The 14,808-nt window shown below is 30.6% G+C and overlaps 1 protein-coding gene across 4 annotated transcripts in view; it reads left to right on the forward strand.

Moving 5' to 3' along the window:
• The window catches only part of sim (bHLH transcription factor single-minded), a 119,855-nt gene that overhangs the window by 39,580 nt on the left and 65,467 nt on the right, over positions 1-14,808 (forward strand). Inside the window, exon 1 of one of the 4 annotated variants that reach the window (XM_076404624.1) lies at positions 5,603-5,713. The exons of 2 other annotated variants lie outside the window; for them this stretch is intronic. In XM_076404624.1, coding sequence (XP_076260739.1) covers positions 5,662-5,713 — 52 coding nt within the window. In that variant the 5' untranslated portion in view covers positions 5,603-5,661. Of the gene's footprint in view, positions 1-5,602; positions 5,714-14,808 lie in introns of those variants that run through there. One more of the 4 variants, XM_076404625.1, reaches the window with a different exon arrangement.

Genomic DNA, 14,808 nt, shown 5'->3' on the forward strand with positions numbered 1-14,808 from the left:
AAAATCGTATCTCACTGACAGACATTTTATTGTAAATCAAGGCGATGAACATACCGAATTAAATCCCATATATTCAGGAGTTCCGCAAGGTAGTGTACTGGGTCCAGTACTGTATCTTCTGTATACGGCTGATCTGCCCACCACAAAAATAACTACTGTGGCAACATATGCAGACGATACAGCAATCTTAGCATCCCATGAAGATCCAGTCACAGCATCAATAAACCTACAAACCCACCTGGAGCAAATACAATTATGGTTGAAGACATGGCGCATTAAAGCCAATGAATCAAAATCCACGCATATAACGTTTACCCTGCGTAGAAGAACATGTCCACCAGTAAATATCAATCATCGCCAACTCCCCCAAGCAGACCATGTTAAATATCTTGGTATGCATTTAGATCGACGCCTAACCTGGAAGAAGCACATACTCTCTAAACGGAAACAACTAGGACTAAAATTATATCAAATGTATTGGCTCATTGGGCGCAAATCCAAGTTATCATTAGATAACAAGGTATTGCTGTATGAGTCTATACTCAAGCCCATTTGGACATATGGAATTCAACTATGGGGTACCGCTAGCAAATCCAATATATCCATCATTCAACGGTTCCAAAATAAGGTGTTGCGTGCCATTGTTGATGCTCCGTACTATATTTCAAATAAAGTGATACAACGCGATATTCCTCTAGAACCTATAACGAGTGTAATCCAACGTGTTTGTGTGAAGTACTTCGAAAGAGTGTCAGTGCATCCCAATGTACTCGCTAATCAGCTAAATATGCGACGTGATAGTGAAGTGCGTAGACTAAAACGTTTAACACCATCTGATCTGATTACTGGACATATGTAGAGTTTAGAATAAGCATTAGAATAAGACTAATTAATTAAGATAATATTTTATACAGAAGATTGCTTAATGAAGTGATTTTCTACATGCCATGTATATATAATATAAACAAAAGAAATACTTATTGCCAATAGGGCAGATTGTGGACTTACGAAGAGTAATAATAAAAAAAAAAAAAATTTTAAAAGAGAATGTATAGAATTTTATGTTGATATAAATATTAATGTAGTTGTAATAGTTGTGATAACCAATTTCCTATTGTTACATTATGGCCTTAAATATAACACAATACATTTTAATATTATATATATATATATATATATATATATATATATATATATATATATATATATATATATATATATATATACAATACAATATAATTCTTACAATAATATAATATAATATAACTTAATATAACAACTCAAATATAAATATAATATAACTTACCTAAAATAAACAACATGATACAATACATTTTTTACATTTAAGACCATTTATATTTTAATATTTTATATATATTTGCTAGTTTAAAATATTACTAAGGTGTGTTTTTATATTAAGTATTACACATAATTTTGGTATCAAATCAACATAACACAAATGATATTTAATCAAATCAAGATGTTGCTTTAATAAAATTAAAATATATCTTCAGCTTTGTTAGGTTACGTCTATCATACTTACGAATTTGAGTAAATTCGGTACCATTTGTGACTGATGTGCATCAAGTATTTCAAAAGAAGCTAAAGTTAAATATATAGATATTATGTTACTTCAGTTTAATTTGGAAACGTTTTCCATTACCATAACTGGTCTATATGGTCTATTCAAAGTTTATTTGCATATGCGCCATTAAGATGTTTAATGCATTGCCCGCCGCAATTTGTAAATTCGTTTTAGAATCAGACGGTATTTTCCTTCTCATTTGACTCTACTTAAAAATTAGAGACAAAATGCTGTCTGATTAGTTCGAACACGTTAACGAATGAGCCTGTCAAAGTCGTCCAGTTGTCATGCAAAATTCATGAAGATAATAATAATAATAAGAGGTTATAACTCTAACCTATAAACTAATGTGAATGTATAATTAACCATAGTTTTTAGATGTACTATAATGTTAAAATAAATTATATTTGACAACAGTATTTTTGTTCAATTATTTTATTTAGATTAGAATTTTGATGAACTAAAACTCAAGAGTTGATGCGGTAACATTGCGACGTTTTAACGTCACAAATTTCGACGACGCATATACAAATAAACTTTGAATAGACTATGTGTATAGTATATGGTAGTATGTTTGGAATTCCAAAAACCTTCATACACAATGGTTGCTAGATTTAGTAACGATATTACAAATACATATTCAATTCTATTAAATCGTCTTATCAGGTTCACGGAAAAGTCATTACCGGGTTTTCTAACAGATGTCGCTAGACTCAAGTATGCAACGTTATGATTTGACACGCATCATTTTACCCTATTGATATCAAAACTATACTTTTTATATATATTTTGCGGAAATAACACCGTCATTGATTTATACCTCTTTGAAAATGCTGTGTCTGAAAACGTGCATTTTCGGCAAGTATTACTTTTCTTATTTAATCAAAAGAATAAAACCGCTCATCGTTTGCTGGTGGAAACCTACGGTGAACATAACCTTAACATGTGAGGCGTGGTTTCGAACATTCAAAAGTGGTGATTTCGGTGTACAAGATAAAGAACATTCTGGTAGACTGAGAAAGATTAAACATACCAAACTGCAAGACTAATTAGATGAAAGTCTAACCCAGACTCCAAAACAACTGACAGAAGGGTTAAATGTGGCCCGAGGAACGATTAGCGACCAATGGAGAAAATCCAAAAGATGGGAATGTGAGTGGTTATTATTAAGTGCTAGTCTGTAAAATGCTGCTCAAAAGGTATGATCGGAAGTCATTTGCTGCATTAAATAGTGACGAGCGATGAAAAAAAGATTTATTTTTAAAACTCTAAGCCCAAAAAATCTCCTGGCGAAGCCGGCCGATCGACACAAAAGTCAAATTGTTTTGGTTGCAAGACAATACTCTGCGTCTGGGACTAGAGTAACGTAATATATTACGAACAGTTAAAACCTGGTGGAACAGTTAATAGTAATCGCTACCAACAACAAGTGATTAATTTGAACCATACATTGATCGAAAAACGTTCAGAATGGGCCTGAAGCAGTGATTTTGCAGCACGATAACGCGTCGTCTCATCAATCAAAACCGATCAAGAGAGTAATGAAAGTACTTGGACGGGGTATATTACCGCACCCGCCGTACTCTCCAGACCTTGCCCCGTCCGATTATCAACTTAAAAACATCAATGGGACACGCGCTTGTAGAGCGATGCTTTGCCAATTTCGAAGAAGTTAAAAATGGCTCAGTGAATAGTTTTGCTCAAAGGACAAACAGTTTTTTTTTTGGGTGGCATAAATTGCCTGAAATATGAGCAAGTTCTTAAAATTAATTTTTTCATTTTCCGAAAGTTATGCTTTTTTTTAAATAAACGGCAATGACTTTCCGGCACACCTGGTAAATAGAATTTAAATTATTTTATGCGTCGCTTCTTCACTTAGGAATTACAGTCGTAATCCTGAATCAAATAAAAGTCACAGGATATTTCCGATCCAAAACTATTTGCTACATCTTTTTATAATAGCCAAACGTTCTTAAATGTACTTCCATAGAAAAAATCAGATTTTTTTAATTGACCTCAGTTTAGATCAAGAGATCTTAGAATAATATTTTCAGGATATTTAAATAAAGCGGGATATCAGCATCTATAAGTAATCTAATTTCTTCTATTAAGAGGCATTTGTTATTTTACAACAATTAATTATAGGCATGGTTTTTAGGTACCTGAAGCCTTTTCATAGACGTTATTTTCTAAAATATTAACCGTGCTTAACGCAGTGCAGCTTGTTTTCTAACGCCCGGTTGTCTGGCGCGGTGTTTACGAAATGCCGAGAGTTAGTATGTCTACAGAAGGCCTGTTTTCACTAAAAACACCACCCGGTCAGTGTTTGTTTATTTTATTTACTCAACATTACGTTCAATTACTGGCTGTTTGTCCTTGTATTTAGTTATTACACCTTTCATTCGGAGCATGGCTTTGCTGCTATTGTTGTCTTTTCGTTTTTATAACTTCACTCCAGACGTGGCCGGTCAATGGACAAAATAAGATACCAGCAAGCCGGTCCATCTTGAAATGAATTCATAACGTTGTTGCGTCAATAAATTATTTCATCATGATGCTTTTTTTTCAACAAAAAAATGGATTGGGGAAAAAGTAGTTTCGATTTCTTCATATAAATTTCAAACATTCAATGTTGGACTTTGTAGTCGATTTTTTGCTACTATTCTGGTTAAATCATAATTTTATCCTTTAGTATTTCTAAGATTTCTGGAGGAAAAACTAAAACTAAGACAAAGTTATACAATTAATTACCAATGCGTATCGTTACGTAACCAACGAAGAGATGCACGATGAGCTCGAAATCAAATATGAGGATATACGATGTCATCCAAGATTTCGCCTTAAAACTTGAAATAAGGTTACTAAATCGCAGCAACGTTGATGCAATACATCTACTAGACAAAACGCAAGAAATCAGAAGATTGAAGTTCACCAAACTGTACAAACTTGTTGAATAAGAATCATATTTTCAAAATATTTGGTCGTGGATCATATTTTGTGAAAAAAGTGCATGTTACATAAGTTCAGGACAATCAAGACAATGCACGGTCGACAATGCATATGTGTGTGATTACCATATGGTGAAATCCATAAATTGAGTTACAAATCGTTATCCCATCCAGTATATTCTCCAAATTTAACCACCTGCGACTATTTTCTACTACCAAAACTGAAAATCATCAATGGGCGGTAAGATATTTTTATCGATTGAAGATGTTATCATTGAAACAAACTCCTATTTCAAGGGCCTTGAAAAATCATATCATTCGGAAGGAATAAAAAAATTGGAAATACGTTGCACAAAATATATTGAGTTAAAAGGAGATTATGTTGTTCAAAATCTCAATGATTTATTAAACTGTTCTCGTAACTCAGTAAAAACGAAACAAAACCAAGAAAATTATTAAAACTAACTAAACACTAAGAACCCTATATTGCCCATTATCTATATATCTCTAGTTATTAGTTGAAAAACATATAGAAAAAGAGGCTTTCAGATTAAGTACACAACAATAAAAATAGCACATAAAAATTAGAACGAAACAATATAGTTTAGTATAAAATTATTTTGTATTATTAGCTGAAATTAAATTTTCTGCTTTTCTAAACTTTCTGTTTTAAACTTTTTCTACTTTGCTAATATTTAATTAATATTAAATAATTGTGAAAACGATCTATTGTTAATTAACTTAAATGGTAAAGATGAAAATACAGAAAACAAACCCTTACAAAAAACATATATTGTTCTATTAATTTTAACTCAAAAGCAATATCGTTAAAACGCCCGGTATACGCCATACTATGTAGATGATGGAAAACTTACTCATCGTACTTCGAAATGTTTATAAAACAAAAAATGGTTCTAAAACACGTTCAAGGTCCGTCCAGTCAGCAGTTTTCTTCATTTTATTTTTTTATTTTGTATGACCATGAGAGAGCGATCTAGTTTTCCTACGACTATCGCGTAAAAACGGTTTAAAAAACACAAAGAGCTTTGCTACGCGTACTTTATATAGTGTTTGGTGATGCGACTATAGTTTTTCTTGTTACCAGTGGTTTTTGTTACACCAAATCACATGGAGGATACCATCGTGTTGGATGTGGCGGAATTTTTGAGTTTCGACAGTAGTAAGTTGAAGAAATGAATATATGACTTGAATTACAAAAAAAAATGCAAATAATTCACTAACAATTTAGAGCATCAAATTCTTATAGAATTAAATTCTCAAGACATTTAGGAGTACAAATATCTGTAAATGACTGTTCTGTATTATTACAGGAAATTGAAGCTCTAAATGAAGTTGTTGGACACAATGTTTATCATTTGACCTTACAACCATGATTCAACGGCAATTTAGAATAAGAAATTTAGAAAAAATTACATTATTAGAAATTTAGAAGTTTATTTAGATAAAGAAAATAATATAAAGAACCGTAAAAATTCAGTAATATTTTTGCATTCTTATAAAAAAACACAGTAAAAATTTAACTGTGAAACAAACTTGATTGACAATATATTTTATATCATTTTTTACAATCATTATTCATCTGATTGTACAGGAAATTTAAGAATAAATATCGTAAACTATGAACTCAATATTTAGCATTATAAGTACTTGCAAACCTCCAATAATATATTTAATTCTTACAGTTCTAAATAACAATGACATTTAAATCAACAACAATTTTTGACATAAATATCAACTCAATAGTTTATAAGAATTACAATCAATAGTTTAAACTCATACAGTTAAGATGATCTAAGTACCTATAATTATCCAGTAGTGTTATTTTGACAGAAAAAAACTAAGCTCTAAATAAAGTGGATTGAGAATATTCTTCATAACAAATTTTAAAAGAACTGTTCATCTAATTAAATATCTGTCGATTCCAATGACGATTTTGAACATAAATATCAGAATCTATAATTAATATAATTAATTCATTTTATAAATAGTATAAGTACATTGTATGTAGTAGTATACGTACCTATAAATATCCACTAGTGTAACACTTACAGAAATTTAAACTCTAAATTTGATTGACAATATTCTTCATATCAAGTTTTACACGAAATATTCATCTGATTAAACAGCCAATTTAAGCATAAATATCAGAAACTATAATTCATTATGTAAGAGGTCAAATGAAAAGTCCCCGGGCTGACACATAGATGGCGCTACTAGAATTAAATCCATATGTTTTTAGTTAGCCCTAAGCCTCAAAAGATGCGTGTATAAATATGTCAGCTGTCGGATCATTAGTTTGTGAATTATAACATTTTGAGTGAAGCAACTTTTGTTATTGTGAAAAAAATGGATAAAAAGGAGTTTCGCGTGTTGATAAAATATTGCTTTTTGAAGGAAAAATACAGTTGAAGCAAAAACTTGGCTTGATGCCGAGTTTCCGGACACTGCACCAGGAAAATCAACCATCAAGTATTGATATGCTAAGTTTAGACGTGGTGAAGTGAGCACCGAAAACGGTGAACGCAGTGGACGCCCAAAAGAGGTTGTTACCGACGAAAACATTTAAAAAATCCACAATGAATTTGAATGCCCTTAAATTGAAACTGAATGAAATAGCAGACACTCTAAAGATATCAACTGAACGTGTACATTATATCATTCACAAATATTTGGGTATGAGATAGCTCTGTGCAAAGTGGGTGCCGCGCGAGCTCACTTTTGACCATAAACAACGACAAGTTGATGATTCGGAGCACTGTTTGAAGATGATCAAGCGTAATAAACCCGAGTTTTTGCGTCGATATGTGACAAGGATGAAACATGGCTCCCTCATTTCACTCCGATACAATCGACGATCCATACAATCGACAGTCATCCGAGTGGACTGCACACAATGAACCCGCTCCAAAGCGTGGGAAAACGGAAACAGTCGGCTGGCAAGGTTATGGCGTCTGTGTTTTGGGATGCGCAAGGCATAATTTTCATTGACTACCTTGAAAAAGGGAGGACCAACAATCAACAGCGAGTATTACATAGCGTTATTGGACCGTTTAAAGGACGGAATCGCCAAAAAACGGCTGCATTTGAAGAAAAAGAAAGTGCTGCTTCACCAAGACAATACACAGTGTCACAAGTCAGTGAAAACGATGGCAAAAATCCACGATTTGGGCTTCGAATTGCTTCCTCATCCAAAAAAATGTGTTTTACTATGGTAGACCGGGGACTTTTTAATTGACCTGTTAGTAATATAAATACCTGTAAATATACAATATTGTTACTGAAAAAAAAACCTAATTTGCAAATGAAGTTGTTTAATAATCTACTTTTTGATGCCTATTTTGAACATACCATAAATATCAAGTTAATTTCTTACAAGTATAAATGTAAATGTAAATATTCAGTAATAATTTCCATTTTTACTTAACTCTTAAATAAAGTTTATAGATAGTATTTTATCATATCAAATTAATTATGGAAATATTCATATAATTAAAGAACAAATTTAAGCATGAATCTCGGAAAATATAAAGTCATTTTTTTAGTAATATTAAACTCATTAATATTTACAGAAAATTTCAGTTCTAAACAATACCATTGAACTCTTTGTCGACTCCAACGACGATTTTGAACATAAATAACAAAATCTCTGTACTCACTATTGATAAAAATTAATTTTTTACCGAAAATTAAATAGCATAGGTAATGCTAAATTGTCGTTAATCATTATTGTATTTAACATAAACATTAGAAAATATTAACCTTTATTATATTAAAATTTATAAATTTAAAACGTCTAAATAATTCTAAATATTCTAAATATTTATGAATTACTACAGGAAGTTTTAGTTTAAATGAAGTTATTGAACTGTACTGTTCATATCAAGTCTTATAGAGTTTTCATAGAAATCTTAATAGTTGTACAGATAATGAACGTATATAACAAATAATTTCTCTTTCTGTGAACTCGTTATTTAGTAGTATATTTATATTTGTATCCGGCAGTATAATTCTTTCATTCTTTAATTTAACATTAACTATTTATCTGATTCGACAGTAATTTTGAATTGACAAGCATTAGAAACTACGAATATTTTATTTATAATTTTTGTTTCTTGCAGAAAAATAAAAATATTATACTTTTTGGCTCTAAATTATTTTATGTAAAAGCAATTTAATGTATTTTTTTAAATATATTATTTTTGCAGGAAATAAAGTTTTTCAGGGGAAAATCGTCTTTTCCCATTTTTTAAGATATAAATTTGCGCCCAAACCCTGACCGGTTTCATATTACATCAGTATACCTTTAGTAAACAATAAAGGTTGACACGAAAGTATCAATATCATATATTTTCGATATTAATTATAAATTATACAGAACTAAAGCCGTATATATTATGTACAAACCCAAATCAAACAATCAATCAAAAAACCCAGAAATTGTCGAACAGAGCAGAAAAAGTTCCAGAACCAAATGACGTTTGCATACCAAGGCTTGTTGAAAAAATAGCGATATATCTATAAAATCAATAATAATGTATCTATATTTCTTCTTAATATAGAAAAGGCATCGAAAACGATATATCTTCAATAAGCTAATATTTTTCTCATACTAATGACCTTTTTTCTTTCTTCGGGACAATAAATTGTTAATATATTAAGTGTTTGTATATATTACCATCATTTATTCATTTTAAAAAGAAAGAAAGCTAAAAAGACATTTATTAATAAAAATTAGTGGGTATCAAAATTTCCATAATTTTCTACAACTTTTTCCATCTCTCTGCCAACCATATCGAAAGAACGATGTTAGAAATGAATATATACCATTTGGTGTTGATGTGGATGGCTCTTCTGGGCTAACCTTCTAATGACTTTAAATCTTCTTCTTGCCTGGCAAGTAATGAAACAACGATGTTGAAACGGTTCCAAGAGGTATTTTCAGTAAATTTATATAGTATCCATTTTCCCCTCCGTTTACATCTTCTCGTTCACAAACAAGCCTGTGGAGTGTTTGAGCCGAGTTTCCTCCAATTAATGAGTAATGAGTCACTGTCATCCATTATTTACCATTGAAATCAAAATCACCACTTTTGAATCGTTGAAACTAAAATCGACAATTGGAATATAGTCCGGCAGCATTTCCATATATCTCTATAAGTATTTGTGGACTTCGACAGCAGATTTCTTCAAAACAAATAACAAAATTAATGAATTCGAAAATGCAATTTTGAGCGTTTCATGATTAGCATCTCTATACAATGAATAACTCAATAATAAAATCGCCATTTTTTTTATTAGGGTCGGTATATACTGAATAATTCAATAATATTAAATGAAAAACTTATGTAGAGAAATATAAAAATTATCGAATTTAAGATGTAAGTTAGGTTGTTCAACAGTTGTTTACATTAATATTTCATACTTTAATCAACATATATCGCTCATTAAAATACATGCAAGCACCCATATAACATATAGTGTATTCAAAGTTATTTTTCTCATACGTCATCAGGTATAATAATTTGTAGGTTAGAGTTGCTTTATTATATTTACATTAAATTCTTTTCCACACCACCCTTGAGGTAGAATTCTAGGTTCGTTTTTTTATGTAGTGATATCCCCCTGAATGCCTAACCCACCTAATTAATATATTAATTTAATCACTGAATTCTGTCTAATGCAGTTACCATATCTACAAAACAGTTAGTATTTGAACAAGTACAATCATGCATCTATGCACACAAAACCTAGAAACCCTATAATACCATTTTCTACAGTTATACTCTATTAATTGTATGCATGCCTTTAGTTGTTTCCACTCTCATCACTCTGTCTCAGGAATTTCCAACATTGCATAGCATTATCACATCCTGAAAGTTTCCTTTAGTCACTGTCACTTTACGAGTCAGTGTCAAAGTCAATCACTAAACTGTTAATTTTCAATCTATCTAAAACATATTCACGATTCCACCATTTATCAATTTCTTCCTCTGTATGTCTTATCGAGTTCATCCAAAGCTTCAAAGGGGTTATGGTCGACAATGCCTTCTACCACATATCCAAACAGTTATATCCTTCTCGATCAGCAAGTCTATTATAATAATTCCTTGCTACCCAACCCCCCCCCCCCCCTTAGAGCTCGATTGGATTGAATATACAGTGATAGGAAGGAAGTCGTAATACTATGTGACCATATTGTTCAGCTATCTGATCTACTGTATAACTCTTTTTGGATTTCTAAAAAAAAGTAAATTGCAAAAACAATGAAATATTTCATATATATTTACCTAGTAACAATTTGAAATAATTTTTACCACAGTCTCTTCAAGACTAAATTCATGTTTTGATTTCATTCCATGTTTTTCATTACAACCTTTGTTGATGCTATTATTGGGAATTTTTCCATCAGTATGATATGGTACATTGTCCATAATAATAACTGATGGTTCCCCAGATTATTTAACAATTGATTTTCAAGCCATAACAAAAACATGTTATGGTTCTTGATCTTGATGACGTATATCCAAAAATTTTGAACAGACTATATGTTACTGAACATTGATCTAATGAATGACCTCGCTCTGATTGGTGTTCATCTTGTAGCGGATTGTTATATTTTCTGGTTATATATATATATATATATATATATATATATATATATATATATATATATATATATATATATATATATCTTCATTTAAAAGATAATTTATGACTACCGTTCTCTTGTACTTGCATTAATACACAAGTTAATAGACAAGATAAATATCAGTATGTATGTATTTCCCAAATTAAAATAAAATTAAACTACTTTAGCTAAAGTTAAGAGTAATATATTACACTATTTCTAATAAGTAATAATAAGTTCTTGTGGTTTGGTTCGTTTTAATCTTTAAGTTAATTCGTTTTAATATAATCTAATAACAAATCACATTGTTGTGATTTAGTAAACTTATTTTATGTTTTAAGGCGAAATTTTCTATAACCTCTCAGTTCTTCGTTGATTACATAACGATAAGCATTGGTAATTAATAGTAGAACGTTGAAGCCTTCGTTAGTTAGTTGGGTTATGTTTTAGTATAATCACATCTTTGCACCCCATAGGTCCAAATTAGCCTTATGATTGATTGATAAATGGATATGACCTTTCCAATTTAACTTCCCATCAAAGTGTATGCTGAGGTACTTAGCTGATTTTGCATAAGAAATCGGACATCCGCCTTGTGATATACTCGTAATTAGATTTTTCTAACTTATCCACGACTAAAAATTAACACGGACAGATTTGAAGCCATTAAACTGTATTTTCTAATCTCTAGTTCATTTATAGACCTTATTGACAGCTACTTGTACTTTTTCTACAGCTTTACTACCTACCTGTACTTTTTCATACACAGAGATACAATTTTTGCCATGATAATTGATTCGTCGGAAAATGTTCCAAGTATTGTTTCGTTTGTTGTTGGGATATCAGCAGTGTAAAGTAAATACAGCAGTGGCCCCAAGACACTACCTTGGCGAACACCACACATCGACCAAAATATGAAAATAAATTCATTTTTATAAAGTTGTTAATCCGATCGCAATAAATAAAAACAATATTGTGACTGATTTCTGTGATTACTACTTCTTGTCTTACACAAATACCACAGCTTAACACTTCTTCATTTTAGAAATGTGAACATTTTATTATAAAATCAATACCACGCTTATCCAAGTGTTTTTAAGAAAACCACATCATCATTAATGTTTATTAAAGACATTATCCTATAATAACACAATTTTCAACTCTATAAATAATCGAACCGGTGGAAATCGATAAACGTCTATCGATAAAAATTACGAGATATTTTCTTAATTCCTATTATCAAGTTCTTGTGACCAATCGGCATTGTTTGTATGTATCTTAAACACATTTCCAGGAAAATTGACGTTGTCTAAAGTACCGTCCGCCGAGTATAATTAAAAGTTCACGTTGCGTTAGCCGTTCTTTGCCGTCGATTAGCGATGGCGATTGAGCAGTCGGTTCGGCGGTTTTGTTCTGCTTTCGCGGAACCCGGTACCACCTCGGTATTGTTTTCCGTGAAAAATTAGTGCCGAATACGACTAGCCGTTCGATTTACGCTTTAAACCCCTGCGAACGTTTGTTGTTTTGTACTAAATATCATCGAGCATATTAGGAGTGTGTATTAATTTCAAGGGATTGACGTTATTTATCGCATCGAATATTTACTGTCACCACATATAGATAGTATTATCTATGTATATATATATATATATATATATATATATATATATATATATATATATATTATATATATATATATATATATAGTATTTATATAAGTATTTATATAAGTATTTAACATTAAATATATAAGTATTTAGCTGATTCCGTTTAAAGAATGGTATGTGTCAAGTGATATAATTAGGTTTTTGTCATTTAGCCGCAATGCAATATTAACATAAACAGATTTGGAGCTACTAAGCTGTAGTTTCCAGTCCCTAGTCCATCTGTAGTTCTTGTTAACTGTCACTTATATATATATATATATATATATATATATATATATATATATATATATATATATATATATATATATATATGTATGTATATATATCTGCCTTAGTAACTATGTCGCCAATAAATGTTCCAAGTGCTGTTTCTTTTTTTTTTGGATATCAACAGCATAGAACAGATATAATGGTGGCCCCAAGACACTGTCCGGGGGAACTCCAGCAGAAATAGATTTAAGTGTTGAAGACCAAACCCAGTTAAAAGCTTGCATGGCGTCCTCTTTTTTTTTGCTCATATGTAAACAGCATATACTCTCTTTATTCCTAAGAAATTGAATTAGAACTTAAAATAATTTTACTTATCACTTTTGAGAAACTTTAGTTTTTTTTTAGTTTTGTTTGAGTTTGAAGCTCTACCTTACCAACGGTGTTCCATTCATTTCAATTATATTGTACAACAATGAAATAATATATTTTAATTATTTTCATATTCTGAATTCAGTTATTCATTTGCAGAGCACAGGATAAACGTTGATTGTGGAATCTAAATGTAAAATATGAATACAATTCTTAATTTCAGAACAATAATTAATGTAAATTTAAAATTCAAATGTACTGCTTATATGTAATACAACTGCTCGCCGAATCTTACGTAAATAAAACAATACTCCTGGATTATAAATTTAGAATTTAAAGAAAATACAGTGGATCGACAAAATTATATGAATACCTGACATATACACAATATGTATTTATTTGTCATCAATATGTTAGTCATATTATTTACCTATTAAGGAGATGGAGATATTCATTCGCAGTGATCCGGCTAGTGATATAAATGAGAGTACCAGTTGAATACCACGATATTGCAATCATAAGGGAACCTCCCTTATGTTTGACTGTAGAAATCATAAGGTAAGGATCGTAGGCTTCTTTTGGGTTTTTACATACATAAACCTGATAATTTCTATAAAACAATGTATACGATGATAAGAAGGAATATAATTCATTCCGTATTTAATTTACTTTACCCGTAATTTAATTTTTTTTTAAATACCGAATAGGGACCAACCAATGGGACTTGTGGAATCACAAAAAGGCGAAATTTCTAGGATCACAGTTCCAAAAATAAAAGTAATATGTGTTTTTATTTGAGAGGAAACACTACAAAACGCTTTTGAGAGAATATATTAGAGTTAACGTATTTCCTTATGCATTCCCATTATTACTTGTTCTTTTAGAAAAACTTAGGAGAGAAAATACTCACTACTATGTAGATGAGATAGATCTGACGTGCAATTTGATTGATTACAAATGTTGAGAAAAAAAACAATGATTCTGTTTCATAGCCAATTTTGTCATTATTCAATAAATTAATGGTATTTTTCTATAAAAAAAATGCTGATTCTTAAAAGCAAAGAAAAAAATTACATTTTTAAGAAAATCTTAGGTATGATAAAAATTGACCACATTTCATTGTCTAAACATTATGAATGCGATAAAATCTCCTATGTAACGCTTGCAATTAGTTGACAGTTTTTTTAAAATTTCAAATTATATTTCTAATTCCTAAAGGCAAAATAAACTATGCTACGTTTGTATTATATTTATTTTCTAGGTTTTCTTAATTATTCTTTAAATCAACAGAATCAACATTTCTTTTATATTATCATTAATCGTAACTTTAAGGCCCAAATATATTTCGGATCACATATAAGCAACTAGTGAAACATGCAG

The sequence above is a fragment of the Rhynchophorus ferrugineus genome, unplaced genomic scaffold, assembly GCF_030347505.1.
Source record: "Rhynchophorus ferrugineus isolate W39M unplaced genomic scaffold, kcgeb_rfMv2 rfM4, whole genome shotgun sequence".
Taxonomy (NCBI): domain Eukaryota; kingdom Metazoa; phylum Arthropoda; class Insecta; order Coleoptera; family Curculionidae; genus Rhynchophorus; species Rhynchophorus ferrugineus.